This window comes from Misgurnus anguillicaudatus, chromosome 8 (assembly GCF_027580225.2).
Source record: "Misgurnus anguillicaudatus chromosome 8, ASM2758022v2, whole genome shotgun sequence".
Classification (NCBI taxonomy): domain Eukaryota; kingdom Metazoa; phylum Chordata; class Actinopteri; order Cypriniformes; family Cobitidae; genus Misgurnus; species Misgurnus anguillicaudatus.
Genome location: NC_073344.2, coordinates 14,687,033 through 14,709,605, shown reverse-complemented (window position 1 = coordinate 14,709,605; position 22,573 = coordinate 14,687,033). Strand labels below are relative to the sequence as shown.

General features: G+C 35.8%; 2 protein-coding genes across 5 annotated transcripts; one reads left to right on the top strand and one right to left on the bottom strand.

The window, feature by feature from the left end:
• Window positions 1-1,488: 1,488 nt before the first annotated feature.
• Window positions 1,489-13,257, bottom strand: fkbp5 (FKBP prolyl isomerase 5). The gene is made up of 11 exons (XM_055212757.2): window positions 13,037-13,257; window positions 10,066-10,198; window positions 8,351-8,495; window positions 7,688-7,830; window positions 7,310-7,424; window positions 7,077-7,233; window positions 6,182-6,272; window positions 5,337-5,420; window positions 4,998-5,183; window positions 4,529-4,768; window positions 1,489-2,633 (listed from the first exon to the last, which is right to left on the bottom strand). The coding sequence occupies exons 1-11, from the start codon at window positions 13,078-13,080 to the stop codon at window positions 2,538-2,540; spliced, it is 1,434 nt and encodes a 477-aa protein (XP_055068732.2). The 5' UTR covers window positions 13,081-13,257; the 3' UTR covers window positions 1,489-2,537.
• A 2,076-nt stretch (window positions 13,258-15,333) lies between these two features.
• On the top strand, window positions 15,334-22,573 carry srsf3a (serine and arginine rich splicing factor 3a). Of its 4 annotated transcripts, none has more exons than XM_055212761.2 (7): window positions 15,334-15,551; window positions 18,328-18,369; window positions 18,506-18,716; window positions 18,907-19,041; window positions 20,380-20,418; window positions 22,043-22,129; window positions 22,217-22,573. In XM_055212761.2, exons 2-7 carry the CDS (start codon window positions 18,363-18,365, stop codon window positions 22,242-22,244), a joined length of 507 nt encoding a protein of 168 aa, XP_055068736.1. In that variant the 5' UTR covers window positions 15,334-15,551; window positions 18,328-18,362; the 3' UTR covers window positions 22,245-22,573. The 4 variants fall into 4 exon arrangements, with proteins under 4 accessions (XP_055068736.1, XP_073726476.1, XP_073726474.1 ...); XM_073870375.1 differs by having other exon boundaries at window positions 15,334-15,553; window positions 18,331-18,369; XM_073870373.1 differs by lacking the exon at window positions 15,334-15,551 and adding an exon at window positions 17,754-17,902.

The following is a 22,573-nucleotide window of genomic DNA, read 5'->3' as shown; positions in this document are numbered from 1 at the left end:
TGAGTTTGCATATGTGAGGGTGGGTCTATCAAAAGAAGGTCCAGATTCTATTGGGGTGGGGGCGTGTTTGTTTATGTGATTTCAAATTGGCTTTCAGAGATCATGAACCCCGCCTTAAGTTGTATTAATGTGCTGAGCAATTCCAAATGTCAACCTTCCCATGAAAATATAGTTTTTACCAGGTTTTTAACCATACTGATATCTCAGATGACGATATTTGGTGGCTTAAATACCAACGTGAGGTTTTTCAAATTGTGTTTCATATTTAGGTAAGTGTAGTTTTTAGAATTGTCATGTCCATAAAAATGTCACATTCATAACGATGTTTCTTCTTCCATAAATGTGCACACACAAAATTAAAAAAATATATTTTTCTAGTTGTTCATTCCCAATTATTTTTGGGTATTATATAGTTTCTGGTTTGTGCATTTTAATTTACAAAATTCTTACGGAGTGTGTTGTTTCCCAAAAACTTCCTTATTTGTCAAATCCATATATCACATGTTTAATTCTCTTATCTAAAATACAAAACATGAGCGTAGACTGAAATGAGTTAATGTCTGGACTCTTTCATCGGTGGTTTAGGAAATATAAGCAGATATTGGCCAATATATTTGTAATAAATACATTCAAAGAGTTATATTTACATTAATAATTAAAGCAGAGCAATGTAAATACAATGTTATTTGTGTGTGGTGTGTGTGTGTGTGTGTGTGTGTGTGTGTGTGTGTGTGTGTGTGTGTGTGTACAGTACTCTGTTTAATACCACTAGATGTGTTGTTTTTGCAATTGTATAGTGATCATATATAATTATTTAATTATTTCTCAGTCTCTTTATTAGAATGCATACAGAAAATAAATGAAATGTGTATGTAGTATTAAAAACAATATAAAAGTATAAGCTGAAGTGTCAAGTTTTTAGGGTAAACTCCCCTTCCACTTGAGCAATAGCAGGCAGCTGCAGGATCTCTTGAAACCTAAATTAAATTAAATCCTAATTTCTCATTTTAATCGAATGACTTCAGGATTTCAGTCTCCTCAAAAAAGCTCAAGATGTGTTTTGTCCCAAGAAAGGTCACACTAAATACTGACTGATGTCTGAAGAAGACATTTAGTTCTGAAAATTGTTTCGTTTTGTTTTAATTTTCTGTTTGGTTTGTATCTTATAAAAAGAGTGAAAAATAAATATGGATGGACAACAAATATTGCTAAAACAACAAAGCTGGTGGTGGTGGCCTAAAACTGTGTGTCTGTGTGTGCGTGTGTGTGTTTGTGTGTAATTTAATAAAATTCTGTATCTGAAATACTGTGAAAATTTGTAATCAAGACTATATAACATGCTTACAATGACACATTTTTCTAGGGTACAGCATATTTATACTGTCCAGTTATTTTAAGAGGTGCCCATTCTACTAAAACATTCCTGCCATGTATGTAATAATTTTAAATGGTACAATATTACACATTAATTGAAAATGATAACAAAAGTTTGAACAGTCTGTTCTCTTTTTATTGACAGGCCAGCTGTAATGCATCAAACTGTAAACACAAAATTGTTAACAAACCATTTATTATTATTATTATTATTATTTAATCTATCTGAAACATGGGGAACAAAGTGGAAAAAAACATGCGAACTGCACTAGTTAGTATTTAAAGGAATAAACAAGTGGGTTTCAAGAGGACAGTTATTCGAAATATTCCTTTCTTTTCAAAAGATTTATCTAAAAAGCGTCCGAGCCCCAAAGCTTCAAAGTGTTAACGGAACTTAATTCAAAAAATATTGGCAATGAACTTCAGTCAAAGATTCCAGGTTTAAACTAACCCGTTGAAATATATTCCCGAATCTAGGATGTTCCCAGAATGCAGTCAAGAAGCATGCAGAAGTCTCAAAAGTATCAAAAATGTGGATGTAGGCTTGTTGCAACTCTAAACCCTTCGGCTGGGAGAGCAGCAAAGTAGGTTTTTTCGGTGGGAAGATTGCACTTCTAGGTCCAGCTATCCGTATCTAGTATATTATCATATCATACACACCTATACAAATACTATACAAAAAACATCAAGTCTCCAGTAGACGCCTCGCCGCTGCAAATGTAATCCCCTAATCTGATTATGCACGCCAATGCGGTTAAACTGAATACCATACAGTACAAGTCAAGGTACGACGTTGTATTCAAGTCTATAATGAAGTATATCAAACCGTATGATATCACATAAATGCAACTGATGAATGCCTTTTTAGGGCTGAGGCATGCACCACTGCGGTTTACAGATGGTCACAGACTTGTGCGCTTTGGATGTTTATGTTGATTTTTTTTGTAGGAATGTCATTTCAGCTTGTAGCTCTTCAGTGCCCATAAACCTTAGTTAGAATCTTCTCCAACATCTGTTGTTTCAGTCTTAGGATATTGAGGTCATAGGTCATCAAAGTGCATAGGGGTACATCAACGCCCCTATACGTCACCTCTCTTGTGGCTTCAGCGAGGAAGTCCCAGCCTAACCCCATCAATGGGGTCTCCTGGATCGCATCTGAAACCTTAGGAGCCATTTTCAATCAAATGTGGTCTCTTTAGGCTCGGCTTATTTTGATCTGAATGTACACTGTCTTCCTTCTTCCTTTTTAATGTGACCACCTAGAAGCAAAGACAAACAGCTCATTAGACATTTTTTAACTTTTACCCTTAAGGTTTAAGGCTAATGGGACGTTCACATTATAACGATAATTATGATTATAGTTTTGAAATTCGTTTTATATTAAAGAGAATAGCGGAGTTCACGCCACACCTATAACGATAAATATACAATGAACGATATCGTTAGGATCACTTTCCGAGTGATTTTTCCCACCTGAAGAACGATAAACAATTGACAGCCAATCAAATCTACTTGAACTTAAAGTGCACGCGCACTTAAATACCAGTGGAGACGCCTGATCCATAACATAAAATTACCTCAGTTATCCAACGCTGATGCAGTTGCTGCGAAATTCACTAAGTAGCCTAATGCTTTTTCCTCCCACACGGACTTCGCCAAAGGTAAGATATTATAACGTAAACTAACGTTACTAGATTCACTGTTTAGTTACGTGAAACGCAGCATGCTAGTATGTTGAAGACATCTGCTGCTGGTTAACCGCTGAGTAAATGCAACAAGAACAGCATATTCAGTGACATGAAAACTTTTGCAACTGTTTACATTACAAGAAATATCCTATATTACCGTAGTTAATTCCATTAAAGGGAAGTGATTTGCCAGAGTGCCGCGCGCGCGAGCGAATTAGCATAAAGTTATCGTTATGTGGACGCTAATATATTTATCGTTGGTTAACGTTATAGTTATTATCGTTATAATGTAAACGGCCCTTTTATCCTAAATTAAGACACATGTTTGAGGTGTCTCAACTGAAAATAACTTGCACTAACAGATCTTAAAATATGCCAGTGCCATATTGAATTGTGTATACAGATGCACACCAGTAATGTCTAAGGCATGTTTATAAAAGATGCTCAAACATCTTAAAGGAACACGCCGACTTTTTGGGACTTTAGCTTATTCACTGTGTCCCCCAGAGTTAGATAAGTCCATGCATACCCTTTTCTTCATCGTGCATCCCGTAACGCTGTATGATGCACCCACCGTTAGCATAGCTTAGCACAAAAACTGGAAGTAAATGGCTCCAGCTAGCATGGCTGCTCCCAATAAGTGACAAAATAATTACATTTCGAATAACTAGATTTCGACCAGCCTTATGAATCGGATGGTATTTGGCACGAGCCAATGGTGGTGCCTGATTGGCCGTTTATCATTAAATATTTATTATCTCATTTCCTGTCATTCAATTGTTTGTTATCATCAATCAAAAGTTTGGACACACTTGTTAATTCTTCATTAATTATTGCTCATTATATTTTTGTATGAAGTGTTATATGAAATAACATAATAAGAATAGGCTATAATACAATAAATAATCGAATTTGAGATGTGGTGTTCAAAGAGTTCCCATATATAATTTCATATGATGTAAAAAGTCATACATAGTTCCCACAAAACTAAAAAATCTCATGTTTTATTTACTCTCATGCCAATCTTTCTTCTGCGTAATAGAAAAGAAGATATTTTGCAAAATTCCTCAATGGTTTTGTTTCCACACAATGAAAGTCAACAGTTTTCAATGTTTATCTGGTTACCATTGTTCTTCAAATATCTTCTTGTGTGTTTTGCAGATTTTTTAAATATCGGTTTTGAATGACATGAGGATTAATTTTCAGTTTTTGGGTAAACTATCCCTTAAATTAAACATAAAAAGCACAATTATTAATCTGACTAATATGTCAAAATGTCAATAAGCTTCGCCACAAGCCCCTCCGAATTTGGTTTGCTTTGTCGAGAACAACCAAGGGCACTGTTCCCTCCAGTAAAGAATTCAGTTGGATTAAGTATTTCCCAATACCACATTTCTGAAATACCATTGTCAAGAATTTGTCAGGAATAAAACTTTCCCATCTGGCCATTGTGATCATTGGCATACCTTGGCATCGTGTTCTGCAAACCTCTGGAACATGTTTGCATAGATCTTCTTATCACGCTCGTGATGCTCACGAATCTTGCGCCGGCAAATGGCGATCTGGCTTCGGGCGGCATGATTGAAGGAGTTGACTTGCAAAACCCGCCTGAAGTCCATGAGGGCCATGCTGTACTCGTTCCGCAAAAGGCGTGCTTCACCTCGCCGATATAGAGCTTTCTCATTATCTGAGTCCAGCTCCATCACCTAGAAACCAAAAAAAGTGTGACAAAAGTTAAAATTAAATCAAATAAGCACCTCTTAAAGCTTATTGCTAACGGTTATTCAAAAGCAAAATGTAACTAAAAAAAAGTATTGTTCTGTCAAGCAATGCAACAATTGACTTTAAATGCAGCTCAGCCAATCACAACAAAAGACCAGAACTCTTCGTTTTCTAATTTAATGTAGCAGGTCTGTGTATTTTTTCAGACACTACCTTGTTGCAGTTTTCCACGGTCTGAGAGTACTCGTGCAAACGCAGGTAGCACAGTGCGAGATTCAGATGGGCCACTAACAGAAGAGATTGGATGACTTGTTGCTGCTCCTCCTTTGTCCCACACTCCATCTCTAACCAGTTTACAATCTGTTGGTACTGAATTACAGCATGGTTGTACCGTCCAGCCTTGAATAAACGTTATTAAAAAAAAAAAACACTGTCAATCAAACAACTCCTGCTATCAAAACATCACTGTATAAAACATAAGACAATATCTATAACACACACTGATGCCGTAAAGGGATTGTTCATCCCCAAATGTCCGTGAACATTACAAACCTTGAAATACTGTGTCCCTTTTTGTTTGACCAAATCGGCACGTTCAAGTTTTTCCTTAAGGTCCATTTCCCAGGAATCTTTGGCCTGGGAAAACAAAAGAAACGGTGTAAACTTGCGTTCAAGCAAATATGTAATAAATATTGGTTGACCACTAGAGGGGGCACTTGATCTGTATTTTGGGATTTTCAGCTACTTTTTCGAGGTATTTCTTGAAAAGATGAACAATTTTTAGCTTGTATGATCTCTTTTGTAATTGTAATAAAAAACAGTAATAAAATTTTTAGAGGGACAAATGTGACCCTGGACCACAAAATCAGTCAAGCTAAATAATAAATTAATATTTATTGATGGATAGGGCAGTATTTGGCAGAGATATAAATATTTAAATACATTTTTAATATAGTTACAGTAGAAATGTACAAAATATAACATTTTTGGAATGATTATTTTGACCCATACAATGTATTGTTGGCTATTGCTGAAAATATACCCCTGCGACTTATGGTCCAGGGTCATATATTCAGTGGAGCCAAAGGTCAAGTTGTGGCAAGTTTTTTTCCGTCATTTTTCTAATTTAATATTTTTTATTATATTTCCTTATAATTCCCTCTTTTGCTTTAAGAACAGCATGGACTTGCCAATTTTGTGCACAACCTGATGATCCATTTCATGTCAGATATTTCGGCAGAAATTGAGAATGTTCCAAAGAGCATCGTGTGAGATCCAATAGGAGCACAGAAATATGATCTTTTGTATGAATGAGTTTACTTATATTTGATTACTGACCCCCAAAACGTACAAAATCGTAGAATTTGAATGAATTTAAAATATAAATGGAAACTGACCTTTTCAAAGTCTTTAAGTGTGACTTCATATAGCAGTTCTGCATTTGATCCAATGTTATATTCTTTCTTGCCCTCTTTGCCATAACCGTACCTGCAATTAAAACCGACTGGGTAAGACTGTAAAAATATTGAGCATGCAAATACCTCTTTTTATGGACTGATTTTGTATATTTAAAGGTGGGGTGCATGATTTTTGGAAAACACTTTGGAAAAGGGAGTCGGGCCGAGTACACAAACAGAAAATACAGGAAATATGTACAGAAAAAAAATACTTTTTTAGGACTAAATGTCTTCTTTAGGCATCCGTCGGTGTTTAGTGTGACCTCTTTTGGCACGAAACACATTTTGAGCGTTTTGAGAAGAATGAAGTAAAAAAGACAATTTTCTTTAAAATTAGAAATTAGGATTGAATTTTATTTAGGTTTAAGAGATCCTGCACTTTCCTGCTATTGCTCAAATTTAAGGGGAGTTTACCCTAAAAACTTTAGGTTTACATTTTTATACAGTTTTTAATACTATATACACATTTCCTGTATTTTCTGGAAGTATTCTATTAAAGATACTGAGAAACAATTATATATGGTCACTTTAACGTTGTAAAAACAACCAATCTAATTTTGGCATGGTGGCCTAAGACTTTTGCACCGTATCAGTGCCATTGTTTTTTGTAAGGTATGTTTATAAAAAGTACTTAAATTTCCTAATATAACTAAAGGCCTAGTCCCGGATTAATCTAAACCCTGTCTGGGAAACCGCCCATTCAACATGTATTTCCTTGATAGTTTCAAGTCTAATCTTTTTTAACGCATATGGTAAGATCAGTTAACCAAAATTAAATTTTTTTACTGTAGATATTTTACATAATTTCAGTTAAACTACTAATATGTTTACTTACTTGGGTATTAGGTATAACAGACAGCATTCCCCCTTTTGCATTTTCTCCATGGCCCTGTCCACTCCCAGGGGTACACCCACGTCCTCTGATTCACCCACCACAAATGTGACATCACGGGAATCAAACAAACAGCCTCCGCACCAACCCTTCAAGTGTACTGAAGGTCAAAAATTAAACCAGATGTTAATTCACTTTTTAACCAAAAGACCAGTGAAATCCGAATTCTGACTTACCGTGGACTGTGGCCCCTTCATTTGGATTGTAATAGCCTTCACCTTTGACCTTTATCCTCCTAACGATTCCGCCATCGTCTGTTAGCTCCTCCCCCTTGAAGCTCAGTAGCTCGATCTAATTGTGAAACATTTGCACTTTTAGGCATTATATACACCACCGCAGGGCATTTAAATTCCATTCCTAGAGAGGTACCACCCCGCCGAGTTTAGTTCCACCCGTGCTTTTGCACACCTGTAACCCTCAAGATTAGCCGGTTCAAGCGTGTTTGATTTAAGGGTGCAGCTAACCTCTGCAGGAAGTCACTCTACAGCTACAGAAACAACATTTTGTAATGGTTTATAGATGTACACGTTTATTAAATCGCTTGTCAAACCTACCTCAAACAGGAGAGTTGCATTAGGAGGAACTTTAGGGGGGCTACCAGCTGAACCATACGCATATTCGGGTTTACAAAGCAGTACGCACATCTCTCCTTTCTGCATGGAACATACGCCAATGTCCAACGCCTTGATTACCTGACCTGTGTGAATTCAACAAACATAAATTCATAAGAAATCTATGCCTAAGCATGATTATACCATCATAAGGTTTTCCTTTTGTATTATTTGTATTCAATTTGCATTCATTAATATCCTCCACCATCACAGTACATAAAAATGTCTTCTTGAGAACAAAACAAATAACAGGAAAGGAACCTCCTATCTAATCAACAGCAGATAGGGTGTATTTTGACTTTTAAACCTGTTATTAAATGCCAACCATACACATCATTACACAAGTATGTCAGTCATTGTCTGGGAAAATGTTTGTTACCGATCCTTAAATGATGAATGGGAGTTACATGTATTAGACAATTCAGGTAAAAACATGTCAGTGTTTAGGATTAACTAATATAAAAAATATAATAGCATGCATGATTCTTGTTCATAATGATTTATCTTTTTATAAATAGACATCACATTGCTCTATTTTCCCTAAAAAATGTGACAAAAAAAGTGAATACTATTACTTCATTGGATGAAAAGAATGGAATCTGTTACCTTTGCCCACGTTGAAAACAAAAGGTTCTTTGCGGTCAAGGCTGGAGTCAAACATCTTTCCGTTGAGTAGTTTTCCTGTGTAGTGGACACACACTTTGTCCCCAATCATCGGTCTTTCACCCTCCGCACCATGCTGTTTCACAATCTTTAATGGGAGAAAAAGTAAACTGTTTGTTTTTGGGTCATACTTATTTTGATTTAATCAACACCGGATCATTCTCAAGCGCACATAGCGCCTGAATAACAATACAGCTTTTATATCATGTTTTCCAGCAGACTTTTTCATAAAATTCCTACACTGTAAAAAATACTTTGCTGCCTTAAAATTTTTGTTAAATCAACTCAGATTTACAAGTCATGTCAACAGAGTTGAGTTGTCACAACTTATAAAATATAGTTAAAAAGTCAACTTAACTTTATAAGTTATAACAACTCACCTGTAGTTGTAGAAAACTCATCTCTAGTCAAGATAAATAATAGTAAGTTGAAATGACTTGTAAATCCGAGTTGATTCAACAAAACAGCAAAGTATTTTTACAGTGTTCCTTACATTGAGAGCACAAGTACACATACAGTAAAGTCCAAACGTTTGATCATTCAAACTCCAGATTTTTCATATTAATCTGAACTTAAACAGAAGATGATGATTTTGAAAACAAAGAAAAGTTGATGTAACATCTTTAATAAAAAAGCATAATCTCCTCAGTATTGCTTTTAATGATACTGTGTACATTCTCGTATCATGCTGGGATAACATGGATCATTAAGTTCTGCACAAAACCTCACTGTAAAAATATTTTCATCCTGCTATTACAACATTTTCCTTTAATGTCAATGTCTTTCATTTTGCCCTAGTTTTACAAGTTTTTGGAGTTTTAACTTGATTTCGAAAAAGTTAAAAGATATTACATTTAGAGGGGTCAAGAACGGCAGGATACAATTTTAGCAATACTTAAACTGAGGCTTTTAATATATGAGCCTTAAATGCCAGAAGTCCATGCTGGCTCGAGTGCTAACTAAAGTATATTCACTACTCTGTATTCACACATGGAAAACGTTATACTTGATTTGTTTTATATAATTAAGTAATTTATATATGGAACGCAGCTACACTGTAAAAAATACTTTGCTGCCTTAAATTTTTTGTTGAATCAACTCGGATTTACAAGTCATTTTAACTTACTATTATTTATCTTGACTAGAGATGAGTTGTTATAACTACAAGTGAGTTGATATACTTAAAAAATTATTAACTTAATAATTAACTTATAAAATTAAGTTGACTTTTTTCAACTATATTTTATAAATTGTGACAACTCATCTCTGTTGACATGACTTGTAAATCTGAGTTGATTCAACAAAAAAAATTTAAGGCAGCAAAGTATTTTTTACACTGTATTGACTAATAACTATTTTATAAAAATGTGACCCTATTATATCATGGGCATATATGGAAACAATTAACTCATAATAAACTAATAGTAGCAATAGATTGCCTTTCTACATTTCTTTGATCAAGTGGACCAGACATCAGATTATTTTAAGACGCACACGGTTTCTATTTATTTTAAGTTCCAGAATAATTTCGTTTTATTTTGGTTTTCTTGATGTCTTCTATTGTGGTCTTGTTTTGATGTTAAACAAAACCCAATAAATATAGTTTGGGAGAAAATCCCAAACTAGTAATAAAGTTAGTGAGGTAATGACTGGATCACCTTGCATACTCCACGGTCCTTCTTTGGAGTTACATCAGTGCCTTGGGACGTAAAGACAGCAGTTGGGCACTGGTTACCGGATAAAATATCCTCTAAAGATGACATTTCATCACTTGTACATACCCGTGTTCCCCTGAAAAACAAAAAATACAGTATTTAACTGTGAATCTTATACAAACTCATTCATATGTTACCTTATGCTTGGGACATATACTTGGACAGTTACATTTCTGTATATTATTTTATACAAAATATTTTGTACTTTTTTATGAGATCTAAACTGTTAGGTAATGTATACAGGGTTAAAAATATAACACAAAGTACATTACCAACAAATACGTGAGTGTGCATATGTGTGCACGTGTTTGCCTTTTTGAAAATGTTCACAAAGTTGGCTCTTTTATTCCAGAAAAACTCAATTGAAACCTGCCCATAGTGTATGAGGTATATATGTGTATATGTATGTGTGTAGAGTTTGGGGGTATGTGTGTTAAAGCGTACACGAAAGCTTGTGAACGTGCGTAGCAGAACACTATGTTCCCTTTATTCAGAGTTCCTGGCACAAGTTCATATTGTGGAAAAGGATGTCTTAGATTTATATAGTAAAAAGACACAGGAACAAAACAAAAACAAGCAGGGAACATACAGTGCCGTCCGTTATAATTCAGGCGCAGTGATGCATCAATTACTCAAGGCTCTTAATGTAAAACCTTAATTTGTATCCACATGTACAATCCTGTGAATACAAGCAGATAGGAGAGCGTATCTATATAAAGACCCTATAAATAAGTCTATTGTTTTTGGCTGTTGACTTACAGGGTGCTCGTTGCCAAACTGATGTTTGGACTGGAATGTTTAAGTCGTAACATGTGGCCAAGATAACGTATTGATAACATCAAAGTATAATGTATTCATTAATATAAACGTTACCCTTCACTGAAAGCATGTTTTGACCTTTGGAAAGTTAAGGAGTTAAAACAGTAATGGATGTTTGACACTAACAAAAGAACCGTTTAGTCTGGTTGCTGTTACTGTAGATATTTCTCTCTTCTGATCTCTAACCAATTCCCATCCTGGTTATGACATTAAAGCTGTGGAAACTAACCATGCTTGAGAAAGATTTAGACTGAAACATTTAAATATGTACGACAGTAAGCCGACAAACCCAAGAGCCACAAGTACGGCTTTAATTTGATTATCGTATAGGAAGTTGTTTGGGGTAATTGACCAACTTGCTCTTACTAATTTTATTTTTGTCCTAACATACAAACACAAAGTAACCACCTATGTTCTCGATTGTTCTTCTCTAATGCTGCTTAAGCAAGGTTTTTGTTGAAGACATTTAACTAAATTCTGACCTTAGGCAATGCACATTAATCACCAAAAATATCTGAAAGTCCTCAACAAACCTTCTTGGAATCGAATGTTGAGTTCCTCTATTAAATGTTAAGTAACATTAAAAATTAACCATAAGACTTGTTAGTTAAAATGTTAGTTGCTCTCGCATTTGGATAAAAGTGTCTGCTAAATGAAGAAATGTAAATGCCATGTAAATCTAATGTATTTGTAACCACATAAAGTTCCTTTGTTGTCCAGTCTGTTTGTTTCTGGTCTGTTTGTCTCGGTTATCTCTTCATAATTTTCCAGCCAACTGTCCCTAAGTCTTTCTCTCCTTTTTAAATCACTTGTTTAAAGGTGGTGGTGTTTTTCCAAGCTTTTATTAGGGATCCATCTCAGATGTCCGCAGCGTGGTGAGATTGCAAGGATGAGCGTACAACGACAGTTGACTCATTCCATCCTTGAACATTATGTCGACATAATAAAATAAAACATGATGTGCACACAAAGATTACTTGTAAATCATCCAGTCAGGTACAAGGACTTTTCCGTTAAAACATTACATTTAAATGATCAAAAATAACAGATCATCATTAAAATTAATGAGTATTTTGTTTTAAAGGCAGCTTACATTAAAGTAAGACAAACAGCCACCTCAGACAGCCCCAGAATACTTAAAATAAATGTATATTTATAGAAATGTGCTTTTCAGCAGCTGATTCCTAAATAATCACATTCAGTTCCTCTCGATTTTTAATACGTGGCAACATCTTTGTCTGAAAGAGATTTATCAAACAACAGTAGACATCCACTTTTTAACCACAATAATGCTTCATGAGTCTAAACAAAGAATGCAGTACAATTAATCAGGAGGAAGATCAACTTAAACAAGTTTTGAGCCATATCTGGTCAGTGATGTAACGATTACGAGAACATGATGCAGCATCCTTCACAATTCTAAGAAAAACCTTCAGACCGGCTCCTCAGGGCTTTGCAAATTAAAAATTAAAAATGATGCAGAGACACAACACATTATCAATCAATTAAACAGCCTTCTCATTTTACACCATGTACACTTAAACAGTCCTAGGGCTTTCGTGGACTGATGGGGAGAGGTTTGAGAAGAATGATGAAAATGTCAATTCAACATAAAAGAATATAAAATACAATATAAATTGATTGAATAAGTTCTCCTACACCAATAATACACTAGTACAAGGATATTTAACGTGTCCTCATTTTCGTACAAACGTCCCTCAGTACATCTATGGCACGTAGGCTACAATCTCTTGTAAACGGCATTATTGGGATAAATGTAAATTGAACTACAGTTGTCTATCCAACAGTGTTTAATGATATTTTCTTTATTAGAAATGTTTCTCACGAACACTGTTTTAAAAGAAGTGGCTCATTAATTGCTATTATCAAAATCACGTTTTATCCTGACAAAACGTTCAAATACATGATGACATCGTGTAGCAAGTAAAACATTTCATTTGTGCCTTGTGATAAAACCTGTGTTCAGAAATCGTCATTTCAGGCTACTTTAAATATGGAACGCAGCTTTAACTATAAAAAGAGACGCGGTGGATGAAAATGTTAAAAAAAAAACATGAAACGCATAAATACTTACAATATTTCCCTTTTGTAGCTCGTTCCTCTCATGTGTTTCACCATGTATCCGTACGTGCGTAACTTCAGATAGTCTTGCCGGTAAATACAACCTGTGCCTAGCGGCTTAAAGGGGAACGAGCCCGCCCTCTTTCTGCACGAGAGTACTAGATGTTCTACCGGCAGTATTTTACACTTCTGCACAGCAGTAATGATCAACACGCTACGCCTCTACGAGACATTTGGACGGGGAAATGAAATGATAAAAGAAGGAGGAGTGAGCGCAGGGGGAGGGCGGTTTGGTGTAAAAATTAAGGGCAGGCCTTGGAAACTGTCCACAAAGTAACACAATGTTCCGGCTGTACTGTAGCTCGCGCTGATGAGAACACAGTGTCCTAGTAGACACCCTGACCCGTAACCCGTTGTGTGCTGACTGAACAGCTCAAGTTGGGAACAGCGTGTACAACCGCACGCATCACGGCGATACGCCGAGAGAACAACACGAATATATTAAGTTGTGAGGAAATAAGTTTATTGCGTTTACCCTTAATGAAGAGAACCCGTGTTTTCTGGTGATGCTGATGCGTTGGTTTCTTTTATTAGGAATATTATTGGAAAATTCCAGACATTTTTAAGTAATATATGTGATTTGCATTCCATATAGCTTATTTAATTTTAACAATGTGTGTTGAGTAAAATCACAAAAATGCAGCTTTTTAAATCAGAGTGTTGAATAACACATGGCAACCCACCTTACATTGTATTGCAACATCTTTAATACATCGATTTGTATATATTATTTATAACACAGTATGAGCCACAAACAAATCCAGCTTTTTTAAATCAGAATGTCTAATGCTAAATAACAAGGACAGGCAAGCATAAATCTTTAATTGATTTGTATATCTAATGTTTTGTGAGTTTAATGACATTAAAATGTCATTCAATGACTGTCTGACAGAAGAGGATGAGCCAAAATCAGATCCTGTCGAGTCAGAATGGCTTATTAAATAACGTAATTACTGGCAACGTGTTACCTGACTCAAAGTGCTTTCTTAGACCGGAATGGTTACAAAATGTTCCCAACCCACTCACCGGAGGAACAAGAGGTGTTAGTGTGAATACAATAGGTGATTGTTTGCATTTTAGTGTTTCCCTTTTTAAGCCATTACAGATATACAGTTGATCTAGGAATGTTATATATATTGACATTCAATAAAGCATCTGTACATACACATGAGGAAGATCTGATTGATTTGATCTATTTGTAATTGTAAGATACAGAATAATAAACTTTCATGCTGAAGTAGTTAAAATGACTTTTCCTAAATTTAACCTCAACAGGTTTAGCCAAGATGATGTAAATGTAGTACATTGTAGCATGAAAGATAGTAAAACTAAATGTTGCCTTAGTTTGGTATCTTAGCAGCAAGGATCTGCAGCACACCATAGAATGTGAAACCGCTCAGTACGGATGGCACAAGCAAACAAATGGGGAGCATTTGAGGATAGGGATTCAGACCAAAGTGACACACTGCCAACAAGGTGCAAGTGGGGACAGTCCATCCAAACTTCCATGACCTTTTTAGCATTATTGTTGTTTGAAATTATAATGAAATATAAAGTCATAAGCAAAAGATTCTAAACAAAACCTGGGGCTCATATGTAGGCATGTTCTCATGTTACAGATTCTGATCTGTAGTTATAGTAGTTATAGAAATGACATCATTCTTGCATGAGGCATTCCTATAACATTCATTACATGATGACATTTTGGTTTTCGTTTCAGTATGCATATTAAATTGGTCATCAGGACAACTAAAGAAAAATGTTTAGTATCTAAGGCGTATGATTAGGGACTCTACCTTTTTTGGGTTTGAGTCATAAACATTTGCTTGCATGCAATACCAAGCAGTTATAATAACTGTGTGTTATTTCTTGAAGGAAATGTGATTAGTTTACCCTTAATGGTAAACAATATTATGAATTTGGTCATCAGTAATAGTTATTTATATGTTGACATAACTGATTAAATTATACTTTACTGATTCACAAATCACATCAATTAATTGATTTGATAAAAATATGGAAAATTGCTACAAAATAACAATAAAAAATATAAAAAATGTACAGTGCATACTAATTTTACACTTTCATATATAAAATTAATTACAACTTAACATAAATTTTATAGTGTTTATTAGTTTATGGTAAGACTTAGATGCACGCCAAAATATTTAAATTTGTAACTTTTTAGCAGGGTACGTGTTTCTTTAAACAGAGCACTTGGGATAATTGAACCTTCGCATACGGAGTAGACTATCAGTAGTAGACGGAAATGATAGACAGGTTGTGTATGCTGGGATCGGGAAAAACAAACTGGAGCTAAATTTTATTTTATTGTTTTACGTAACCTATAACATGTCAGTTTCTCTGTCTTGGTCCGCGCGCTAAGACTTCTGTTCTTGTTCATTCTAGTGGCACTTGCGGGTATAGAGACTCAGCGCACCTATGATTGAATCATCGCTGTAAAAGAGGTAAGTCTTGTTTTTGAACACGCGTCTATTTTAAAAATTTCATGAAGTATAACGTACAACCTAAAAAACCAGGATGTAGTGTGTCACGACGTCTTAAGCACTAACTCACGGACCTGCTTTTTTAAGGGCATACGGATCCAGCATCCTAGATCGTAGGCTACGCAACTAAATTTATTTATGCGTTTACAAGTACGTGTAGGCTACAGCAAACAAGCAAACGGTTTAATAATTCATAATATATAATTATTTTAAATAATGTTATATGTGAATTTCTTATGGGTTGTGTTAAAGCTTAAACGAATGTGTGTGTAAATGACATACTAAAACGCTATTAAAACGCCTGTCGAAAACAAACACCTTGTTTTATGTCTGTTGCAAACAAGAACACTCTGAAATCTTGCATAATTTCGTGATACAGGGTTGCAACTGTTCTCTTTGAAATAATAAAAACAATAGTTATGCCATGCCAAACTACTTTTTAAACAGTACTATGCAAGATTGTCACATGACCTCATTACATTGCAGTTATCCAAGGCTGTTTTTCACTTTTGAGTACTGGGTTTTAAAAGTTTTGGGAAATGTTGTACTTTGGGCAGTCCCATCAAGTATTGAGTCACAATGTTTTTGCAAAAGTTGTTTTGTGACTGATGCTACTTCTCTGTAAAGGAAGGTCACATCAGCGTCTTTCATGTGCAGTGCATGTGGTAAATGTATTAGGTCATCTGGGTAGTCCAAACATACAAAAACTGCATGCTGTGCACACTGTAGATAAGTTATATGTTAGCTTTACTGAATTAAACCACTTCTGCTCCCCAAAGTCCCACTATGATGTCACCATCAAAAGACTGACAGGCAGAAAGTCTTCTTAGTGGCACAACAACAGCATACTATGCTGTTTGCATGAGTTTGTGGCTACAGTAGAAACAGACTAAAAGTGTTATGTCACTCAGTGTGCTTGTCCTGTGAGTGGTTTTTGGCCCGTTTAAGCCTCAAAAAGCACCTAAACGTTTGCTGCCCAACACTAGGCACTCACGGACCAATCACAATTCATGTACGAAATATATAAATCATAATAATACAGTGAAATTATAACAGTGATGTCATCACCCATTACATTTTGAATGCAATACAATCTGTCACTGTAAATCAGCCTCATATTAAAATGTTCCTATAAGGGTAAAGATTACAAAAAATCTTAAAGGGTTATTAAACAAATTTTTTATTGAAAACATCATTTTTGAAAATATCTTAACGGTTGAAGATCACTGCATCTACATTTGTTCTTGCTGTTTAATATATGTCATTAAGTATCAGTGTCATGTTACTGACGTGTGTGTTTCAGTATGTATATTTTGGTTTATGGAGTCTGTGAGGGTGGGTTCATGGGAGGCTAACCAATCATCAGGAAGTGAAACAGAACAGAATGTGCAGTACTAATCTGAGAAAAAACACATTCTGTGTCGTGTGTGGTAACACACACACATATTCACACTTGCATAAAAAAACAAACAACTTTAGCATATGATAAAAATATATTATTGCTTTTATCTCTTTGTTGAGACACATAAGAAAAACAGCACTAAATTGGAATAACAAATCTCACTTACAAACTGGGGGTGTAACTAGAGAGAGGTGAATGTAAACACACGTCCACAATAACAGGCCTGCCCAGTGTGACAAAAATAAAGACTGGCGTAATGCTCCTTCTATGAATACAAGGCATTTATGTTGAATAACATTCATGGTGTTTGCTTTATCCACACAATGGCTAAACTTTTGCTCCCAAAATGTATTTAGTTCACTATTATTACGCTTATTGAACTCAGATTATAGGTTATATCATCATGGACACATCAAAATAACATAAAAATATTTGTAGTATTTTTGTCTTAAACGCTGATTTTTGCATAGTATGCTGTGTATTTTTAAATTCAATGTTGATATTTCTAAAACGATATCCAGAGTAGTTATATTAAAGTAACTTTTTTTAGTTAATTTGTTTAGCTGATCTAAGGTTTAAGAGACTGTGAAAAAATGGTGCATCAACAACACAAAGAAATAGTGCGGTTTGCTCTATTGTTTTAGACGCATACATTAGTTACATTGATTATTTTACGTTGAAATATAAATATGATTAATACTAAAAACATTCACATGTCAGCTTTTCAGTTGTGTGATGGCTGTTGTCTTCCGCCATTTCTACGCGTGAGAACGTTTCCTGTGACGTCGTTGAAGAAAAGCGGAAATGCGTTTACTTTTCAACTCGCGCTCGAAAGCCCTACTATTAGCTTGCTAGCAACGCAGCGCTTTGCAGCGGTCGCGTGTCTTCGATTTCGGTAACATATTTGCCGGTAAGAAAACAATAATTTACTGCATTAGTGCAAATTATCACTGTTTTATTGAAAATACTTGTGTTTGTGTCTCATGATTGCTTTATGGCGGTCGCGTGTAGGCCTTTAAGCATAGAAGTTAGCATATTAGCTTGATAGCTTTGTCTGTACTAATACATTCATCACTAACAATTGCTTTTGCATTTTCTGTTTGTTTCAGCAAGTTTTGTAACTTGATTAATTCGGCGCTGTCCGGTTATTTGCAGTTTTTCGTCTTAACGTGAATTTTGCCGTTTTTATTTATTAACGGTTCGCACAGAATCAGTTTTGTACTGTGGATTGAATCGGTGTAGATATACCCCAAATTTGTGATGTTAAAGTTAGGCCTCTCTCATCCAAGTTAACTTATTACTTAATTGTTCTATTTTGATTTTTGATCCTTGTAGGTTTTTTCTACTGTGAAGTTTGGATCGGTGCAAACATGGGAGGTGAGTCCTAATTTAATTTGTCAAAAAAAACTGCACTCATTTGCGTTATTTTGTCCTCTGAATATGCTGGATTTATTTCTGACACACAGTAATCCTGTAAAATTTACGCTTTCCCTATTTCTCTCCCATTACATAGATCCTTCTTTACAAAGGGACTGTCCACTGGATTGTAAGGTCTATGTTGGCAATTTGGGAAACAGTGGTAACAAAAATGAGTTGGAGAGATCGTTTGGATATTACGGTCCACTCCGAAGTGTTTGGGTGGCCAGAAATCCTCCGGGCTTTGCTTTTGTGGAGTTTGAAGATCCAAGAGATGCAGCCGATGCTGTGAGAGAGCTTGATGGAAGGTAAAGACGTCCATTTATAATCTTTTGTCCTGAAGAAGCATTAAAGCATCACAGATTAGCATTTTGTGTGAATAAACGTGCCATTTAAAAAAAGTTGAGTTGTCATAAAAAATGGGATCAGCAACGAACGCTTAAAGAAATATTGTTTTTTACAATCTTTGTGACCCTGCATGTTTGGTTGCCGTTTCAGGACAGTTTGTGGTTGTCGAGTGAGAGTTGAAATGTCCAGCGGTGAAAAACGTTCTAGGTATCGAGGACCACCTCCATCTTGGAATCGCCGTCCACGTGATGATGCGAGACGTCGCAGTCCACCTCAACGACGCCGGTACAACCTCTCTCTCCGCTCTCAATGAACATTTAGTGGCCTAGATGGTCTTAATCGTAACACAGTGACCTGTGTCTGAACCCAATCCCTACAAGCACTAACGTGGGTGGAATAATAAGCATAGGTGTGGGGTTTGAAGAAAACGACTTTGCGTCATAAAATTTGGCTGACCTGGTCGACCACAAAATCCTCTCGGCGCTCTGCTTGCCCTGATCTGTTTACAGCTTTTTTGTTTCAGTGTAGATCAGACATTGCACTACCTTAACCTATGCTTCATTCCCAAAGCACAGCCTCATGTCATGTCCTGTCCTCTCTAAATTGGCGCGTTCGATTTTTTTGGGATGGTGCTGTTCAATATCTTGAACTCTAGTCAAAGGTGCACAGTAGCATAATTTGGTAGTCGTCTTATTGTTTGGGTTTTGTGTCATTTTTATCTCTATTGATGAAGCTGACCACCCCACCCCCCTTTCAGAGACATCACCACGCCTCTTCTCATCTACCTCTGAGTCAGTCAACTAGCCCTCTTTCAGCATCATGTGACCAGCGTGCACCAATCAGCTCACATGATCCAAGCATGGCCACCAGCCCATTGGTTCCTGAGCATGCCTCTTTCAGGCTTCTTCACCTCCTCCGACGTTAACCTGATCGGCAAAACCTACCAAGCCACACTTACAACCAATCGACGGGTCTTATGCCCCCCCAAATGTCTACATGACAACATATCCTCAGCAATCCTCATCTAACTGACATCTTCAACCACGTACTGTATAGCGGTCAACAATGTTAACATCTAGCAACCATCTGGCAAAATCTCCCCGCAAATTACGCCCTCCTGACCAGCACTCAGCTTCACTGCATCATAACTAGCTTGTTGAAAACCATACAAAATAGTAAGTTAATGCCTTTTCCTCCCGCTTAATGACATTTGAATTTCATTTGTTTGTTTTGTTGGTGGTTTTAAGGTATGACCTTTTCCTTGATGGTATTCTTTGTAGTACAATATCTAAAGTGAAGTTTTTTCCCAAAACAATATATTTACATCTCTTTGGATTTCAGTTTTCTTACTGAAATCTTTTTGGGGGAGTGCATTTACCGTGAAAGTCTGTCCAAAATGTGCAAACTAGAACAGCCAGGTCTGATAAGTAGTTAAAGTGGATTTATTAAGTTGAGTGGTAATGGTTAACATTGGTGAGCATAACAGTGGTGATGAGACAAGCATAGTGTTTTCAATCAAAGATTGTCATTGCGTGGTCCCTCATGAGTTTGAATGCTTTTGCCAAAAGAAAGTGCATGATAATTGACTTCTGACTTGTTGTCCTGTCTTGTTGCTATACTTAGTTCTCCCAGGAGGCAGAGCTTCAGTCGTAGCCGGAGCAGGTGAGTTGTAATGATGTTTTGGGAACGCTTACAAAAGTGTTGACATCACGTTATTAGTCATGCTTGCTTAGGCAAGCATAACCATTTTCATTATTTATCTTCATTATACTTTGCTATTTATTCTAACCTTGACTAGTGAAATTATGCAGATAACTCACCAAATCATAGTTTGGAGGTGGTGATTCTGACTGATTATAAAACAAGTGATTTTTAAAGTTTCAGTATTTTTTTTGTTTTTGTAACACAAGTTGGTATTCCCAGGTGGAAAGGTGGTGCACTTCCATGGTGTACTTGGGGTGCTTTATTTTCCACACAAATTTTGTACTTAATATACTGTAAATTAAACTTTAGTACTTCTTAAGATCATCTAAGTGTACTTTCCTGTTCTATTTTGAGACACCATAAATATGAACTGAAATGTGCTAAAAATGTATTTACGTACCAATTGTAGTAAACTTGAACCCATCTTTGTATGAAAGTTGAGTTCAAGTTTAATACAAGTGTTAACTAAATACTAGGGCCGGGACTTTAACGCGTTAATTAAGATTAATTAATTACACACAAAATAACGCGTTAAACATTTTTAACGGAGCACCAACTAGCGTTCATGACTTCAGACAACAACAAACCACAGTGAACATGAACGAAGAAGCTGATGAGATCGCTTTGGTTGGTCTCGTGGATGGGAATTTTTTTAATAAAAACGAACGGATGGAAGCGTCGATAAGAGCATGGTTGTGTGTAAGCTATGCAACAAGGAATTCACATATCACCGCAGCACATCGAGCCTCAAGTATCATCTCAATGCAAAACATATAGCAGCTAGTGTGGACGTTAGCCCGACTCAGAGTACAACGACTTGGTTGAACAAAAATAAACAATATTTTGTTCAGTCATTATTCATGGTATACTAAAAATCCATGTGAAAAAATAACTTCTCAATGTTCTCAGGTCAAATATTTATGTGATTAAAATGTGATTAATTTCGATTAATTAATTACAAAGCCTCTAATTAATTAGATTAATTTTTTTAATCGAGTCCCGGCCCTACTAAGTAAATTTTTTTTAATACAGATATAGTATGTTAAAAGTGCATTTTGGTTCATATTCGTGGTGTCTCGGAATAGCACACTGAAGTACACTTGGATAATTTTAAGAACATATTAAGATGTACTGGAGATGAATTTTCAGTATATTGGGTACAAATTAGTGTGCAAAAGTAAAGCGCTTTGAGTACACTATGGAGGTGTACTACTTTTTCACCTGGGTTTGCAATGCCTGACATGAACTAACAATGAAAATGTGTCATTTTTTAATCTTAGTTCATGTTAATTTCAGCATTTATTTAAATGTTTTTAAAATTAAGCACAACTAACATGAGCAATTGTACTGACAATTAACAAAGATTATTAAATGCTGAAAACTACATTGTTCACTGTAAGTTCATGTCAGCTAATGCAGTACTAAGATTAACAAATACAATGTGAAGTGTTAGAGTTTCTCCTATGGGAAAAGGTCTAGCAATCCTAATTTTACTCAACTTAACCAGTCTCTTGTTTTCAAACAGATGGAATTGCCATAATTGGCACATGGGCATTTATGCATATTTACATTTCCTTTATAGGTCCCTGTCCAGGGAGAAGAGAAGAGAGAGGTCTTTATCCCGAGATAGAACCTATAAACCTTCTAGGTCTTTCTCAAGATCACGCAGGTACGTTTACACTTGTGAATAATTTTGTGACGGGATATAGACGGTGTATTTACAGTAATGCTTATGTAACATGTCTTTTTTTTCCAGTCGTTCACGATCTGCTGGAAGGAAATGAGATGGGTCAATGCAGCCCTGTTGAGAAAAGCGTGTACAGGCCCTATCAACATAACAGGATTATGGAAAAGAATGATGGATGCGGGTGTTTTTTTTTTTTTTGCTCATGAAGTATTTTAAAATGTCTTGTTCCCTTAGTATTTTCCCCTAAGGTATCTGTACTTCAGTGGGTAGCAAGGGCTTTGTTCTGCCTGAATGCCTGGACTGTCATTTTTAGCTTTTTAGGCAGTGAAACCTCTGAATGGAATAACTCGTGTCTGACTTAGACGATCGGTTGTAACCAGTTTTGTATTTTTTGTTTGTATTCGAATTAAACAAAATTCTTCACTC